General features: G+C 43.9%; 1 protein-coding gene across 1 annotated transcript; it reads right to left on the bottom strand.

The window, feature by feature from the left end:
- Window positions 1-2439: 2439 nt before the first annotated feature.
- On the bottom strand, window positions 2440-4629 carry MKRN3 (makorin ring finger protein 3). Its single transcript, XM_039480032.2, has one exon. The coding sequence runs from the start codon at window positions 4519-4521 to the stop codon at window positions 2998-3000; it is 1524 nt and encodes a 507-aa protein (XP_039335966.1). The 5' UTR covers window positions 4522-4629; the 3' UTR covers window positions 2440-2997.
- Window positions 4630-5768: the final 1139 nt, after the last annotated feature.

Raw genomic sequence — 5768 nt, 5'->3', positions numbered from 1 at the left:
AAATCTTGGTGATTAATTCTTGTGCAATCACCTTTTCCTGTCCAAACATATATACAAATCTCACTTCTATATATGTCACTTAAAAAGAAAAACCTATGTTTCAAACTTTTTGTCCAGACTGCATTTGATCCTCACAACAATCCTGCAAAAGTAGGTGGCACTGTACCCATTTCTCATATGAAGAAACTGAAGCACAGAAAATTTAAGTAACTAGGTTAGACTGTGAAACTGAATGGCTGGTAAGAAGCAGAGTCGGTATTCTAACTATCCTTTGTCTGTCTCCCAAGCCACTTCATTTTCTACTAACCATTGTCCTACTATAAATCCCGAACTTTATGATTATGTGGTTCGACATACTATTTCAATAAAAACGTATTTCACAATGCAGGACAGTGTACATTTGGAGAAACTTTCCGCAGCTTTCTGGGCTCAGCCTAAAAACACCTCTCTGAAAGCTTTGGCACTACTGGGGATCATTTTTTGAGACTTTGGTGTTGACACAGTCTGAGAGTACACCATCTGGTCTCATTCTTTGGTTGTTTAGTTCATCCAGTATCTCTTTCTCCTGCATGACTGCAGGGCAGGGACCTCAGATGTTTGGATTTTATTTGGAATCTGTCACTCACCTTGCATGCCAGTGATAGTCAGGCATCAAGAGGGTGTCCTGATTGATGCCAGTATGTGCTGAATGACCCACCACCTGGCCCAGGATTCTTTGGGTAAGAGGAATCAAGAGGAAAGGAATATGGCAAACAAGCTGACGTACTTACTAGGAGAACTAGGAGTCATGTAAGAAGGGAGAGGCAATATAAAATTATAGGAGGCTGAGGCACACTCTGAAGCAGTGACCTAAAATCACTGAGCTGGCAGCCTTTCGATTGAAGCCCCATGGTTCCCACATTCTGTCTATCTTTGTCCCACTCGGCTGAACCATCCATACTTAAAGGCTGTACTTGCGTCTCCAGCAGCTGCATTCAGCTGGTCCACCTGCTCCTAGTGGACATGATAAGTGCAAGTGCCCGGACATACACTATTTGAGTTCCAGTCTTTGTTCCACTAATTTACAGCTATGGGTCATAAATGCTATGGACAAAACCTTTAAATTCTCTACTATTTACCTCATCAGGATAATGAGAAAAATTATAGCAAGTACCACATTAGGTAGTTCTGACAAATGCATCCTTTTGCATGCAAATACACGGTATAAACCCTGTAAATGTGCCATCCTGCTGGACAGTCAGGACAGTGTGAGTAACCTGGGACTCAAGACTCACACTCCCAGCATATTTTTCAGCTACTTCAGCCAAGATAAGTGCATTTGCAGTTGATGCATACAGTAAGTTACACAGGTTCATCAGGTCAATCATGGAAATGCTGTCATCTTCTTTTCACATTCATTTTTTCTTTGCTTGTATGGTTACCCAAAAGGCGTATTAAAATTGTCCCCTAAAAGTCTGGATTTAGGATCTTCTATTTTTATCCGTTATTTGTGCATCTGATATAATGTTATTAAATTATACAAAAAAATTATTAAAGTACACAAAATTTGAATTCCTGTGAATCATAATTTAATGTTTATGTATCATTCCTTTTTATCTCCAGCAAAGTGTTTATCCTTACTATAAACTTTGTCTACAATCAAGAGAGTCACTGCGCCTGTCTGGTTTTTCCCCATCCCACTACTTTGAATGTTTCTGTATTTTTATGCTGTGTATATTTTAAATAGGATGTTTCATTTTGATCGTAATGAAGTCTTATAGCCCTTGACTTTCACTCTTTAAACTGCTTTCATTTAATCTAATTAAGTTGTACTGATATGTAGTGCTTTCTATATTATTTTATATTTCCATTCTTTAATTCTCACTGGTTTTAGTATTTTTGTTCTATTTTCCCTTTTATAATGTTGTTACTTTTATGTTGAAATCTTTTGTCAAAAGCCTCTTGTTGGGAAAGTCTAGAGACTTTGTTTATCAAATACAAAGCACTGTGCCTCTGAGCCCAGGATTTGCTGTTGCAAAGAATAAATGAGAAGGTGGCTAAACTGCATAGGAACACCATTTAAATATTTATAAAGTGAGCTATGAATGCCATTGTCAGAATTAGCAACATCATGCTTTGTTTAAGTCCTCTAAGATGTGCAACAGACCCACTTGAACAGTCCTTTTCATCAGATGTTAATTACTGGCTTCTGTGCATGGGACAGAAAGATTCTTCACACAACTCACATTCACACAACAGCCAATCCTGTTAGGCTTTGACCTTCAGCTTTTGGGTCCGTATTTACTTTATTACATAAACATAAATATTATATTGTGATGTATATTCTTTTATATATATTTTCAAATACATAACTTTTACATATATATGCATATAGATTATATATATATATCTATATATCATTCTTAAATATAGATTTCCAAATATAAATTATTTCACGTCAAGCTAAACAGGATAAAAACATGTAAACATATACACTTGGTTTTGGTCAAGTAAAACACAAAGTCACAAGTTCATCATAGTTTAACAAGTGCACTTGAAAGGCAAGAAGGGAAAGAACAGACTGTAAACAAACAGATGAGCAGCTGCAAGGCCCTGCAAGGGTCCATTTGTTAAGGCTACTATAGCACAAAGCTACTAGTTCAATTAAAACTTCTCCTTTCACTCTGCCACATTTACTCTTGAGAGTCTTCAAAATAAGTGTGGAAATCCAGTAAACACTACACTAGAACTGAGTTAATCCTGTTGAAAAACAGAGATGACAAAAAAGCCATAAGCTGACATTAATATTAATTTCACCAAAATAGTAACTTTATGGACTTACTTTTTTAACACAGATAATCACCATTAATTCTAGGAGGAAAGATACGCAGAATAGATAAGAAAACAGAAACACTGCCTCAACAGCCCCTGAAAGCAATAGGATTGTCAACAGAGGGAAAACAGGCATTAAAAGGTGACAGAACCTCAGGAGACTAGACCACATGCCACAGCACGATGCTACAGATTCAAATTGAAATATTCTTCCAGCTCATAATGAAGCAAGTCCCACTGCTCCTCAGAGAAGGGTAACTCATTTCTCAGTGAAAGAAACCGCTTAAACAACAGACTGGCTAGCCGAAGCACGACAAGCTCCTTCTTACTGCTTTTATAGAGCATGTTGCCCTCTCCCATTCGCACAGGCTGCACAAGTTGATGCCAGTATGCGCTGAATGACCCACCACCTGGCCCAGGAGGCTCATCTCCCCAGCCCTCAGGGTATTCATGCTTGTAAAAGCATGTGTCTCCAAACGGGCAGTTACCCCTGCCTTCCGCAAAATACCTGCAGGCCTTGTTGCTCATTGCCTCTTTGTATTGCTGGATAAGTGTCTGCTTCTCTTCCTCCTCCTCCACCCAGAACTCACTGGGAATGACCAAGTCGGAGGTGACCCTGCACTGTGGACAAGACTTGATGATCCTGTTATCAAACTGTCTGGCACTTCTCCACCTGCGGATACACCTAATACAGAAGGTATGGTTGCAATTGGAAAGAATGCCAAATCGGCGGTCATTGGGGTTGGCTTTCTCATAGACCACCTCCATGCAGATGCCACACACCTTGTCCATACCACGCTGCACAGCAAACGAGAGTTCCATATCTTTCTCGTGTGCTTCAATGCAGGCCCTTATATGGTCTTCCCTTTGGGCAGCATCCATGGGGTGCAAGGCCTGCAGCCCACACATGTCGCATATGTCTCCGTGGAGGTACATACAGCTCTCCCCACGAAAGCAAACTCCCCTGGAAGCATAATAGCAAAACCGTTCCCCCCTGCCCACAGCCATCTGCTTCCTCTCAGTCTCCGAGCTCTGCAGAGGAGCCTCGGGGGCAGATGCAACCCGGCGGCCCCGGTAGGGCTGCCCTGGAACAAACTCAATGGCATCCGCCCAGCTTTCTACACCTGCTTCTCCAGCAGCTCCACGGTCTGCATTGTCTCTCTCGGCTTCAAAGAAACCCCTTTCAGCAGCCGAGCCAATCACAGGCAAGGACTGGGAGGATGCAGCCGGGGGGGCTTCCGCCACTTCCTGAGTCGGGGGCTCGATGTGCGCAGCCGTGCTAGGGCCTCCACTTGCAGAGGCCCCAGGCGGCGACACGCGGCCCTCAGTGGCCATCTTCCGACAAGAAAGGTCGTGGGAATAGCGACAGTTCTCCCCCTCCTTGCACTGCCCATGTATATAATACCTGCAGATGATCTGCTTTGTCCAAATGCCGCTGCTTCGGCTTGGCAAGGGACTGGGCCAGCCTCCTCCTCCCCAGGCTGGGGCGGGCCTCACGCCTCCGGTGCGGAGGTGGGCAGGGACTGGAGCCACAGGGAAGGGGGCCCAGCCCACAGCCACGTGTGGCAGGGCTGAATCCGGAGCGGCAGATTCCCCGGAGGGCTCACGCACGGGAAGGTCAGGCCCAGACACACCCTCCCCTGCTGCCTCAGCACCTGCCTGGGCCCCGGCTGCCTCGTGGGCTTCTGAGGGAGCTGCAGGCTCTTCCATGGCAGCTTCTTTACCCCGAAAGGGTGCCAGAACGTCTCCGGTATTTTTTCTTTACGGGCTTGAGGCCCGGAGCGGCGGCTGCGATCGGGGCTTCTCTAGGGGAAGTGTGCATCTCTTTTCGGTCCCCCCTGCTCTTGGCTCCCTGTGACTGTGTGTTCCTACCTACTTCCGGGCTCAGGCAGCATGGCGGACACTTCCTGTCAGGGCAACGTACGCGCGCTGCCCGGTTTTTGCGGCAATTTTGCAATCTGACATCTTTTTTTGTTCACGCAGGCGGGGACCGACCCAGCCCCTTTTGTCTGCCTTCCGCCACTGTTTCGCTGTGTTTCGGCAGTCCCTAATTCCCTTCTCACACCGTTTCCTCGAGAGAATGAGGTTTTGATTTAATCTCTCCCCGTTTCAGTCATGCACGCTTTCATTGTATTTTCGTATCGGCCTTAAATCCTAATGCTGTAGATTCTGAAACATTTCATACGCGCATTGTGTCAATGCCTTTTGGTTTCACTCCGTCTCATGCCTGTGGCGTTTTTTTCTTTTTAATACCCTGTCACTGCTGGAAACTTTTTTTTTTTTTTTTTTTCGATTTGTTCTATTGACGAGGCGGCGTTTCGTTTGGTCTTTGTTTTCTGGGATTTCTGAGGCTTACATTGGATCCGCTTTTCACCAGCAAGCCATTAGCAGAGAGCGCTGCTGATCCGAGGCTGAGTGAGCACCTTTCAGATGTCTTTCTTTATCGTGGTTACTATGGTCCTTTTCCCACTGTGAAGCAGCCCGGGACTTCAGCCCGTCCTGATGCTGGCTTAATAAGGAACTGTCCCCTGCATGACCCAGGCTTTTGTTTTCTCTGCTGGCGTTATTCATGGCAGCCCTTTGTTTCCCTTCCTTTCTTTCAGCCCCATCTGTGCTGTGCTGTGACAGGACAGCCTTTTATAACATATCCTATGCCGTGTTATCCACAAGGGAATGGTTTTTAATTTCCATGTATGCGTGTTTTGTCATTTTTGCAGATACATATTAGTATACCGATTAATCATTTTTTATATTCCTACTTTGCTGAGAGTACCTATTATGACTGCATACTGAATTCTGTCATGAGTTTTATACTTTTTTTTGAGATAATCTTGTTTTTTATTCTCTTAATGTGATTATTTGCAGCTACGAGTTTCAAATATTTAACCAATTTGTTTCTGATAATAAGCCCTCTGTTTCATGATATATCATGTATTATTGGATTTTTTTTCTATAAT

The sequence above is a fragment of the Saimiri boliviensis genome, chromosome 5 (assembly GCF_048565385.1).
Source record: "Saimiri boliviensis isolate mSaiBol1 chromosome 5, mSaiBol1.pri, whole genome shotgun sequence".
NCBI classification, from domain to species: Eukaryota; Metazoa; Chordata; class Mammalia; order Primates; family Cebidae; genus Saimiri; species Saimiri boliviensis.
This window is presented reverse-complemented; position numbering and strand designations above follow the sequence as displayed.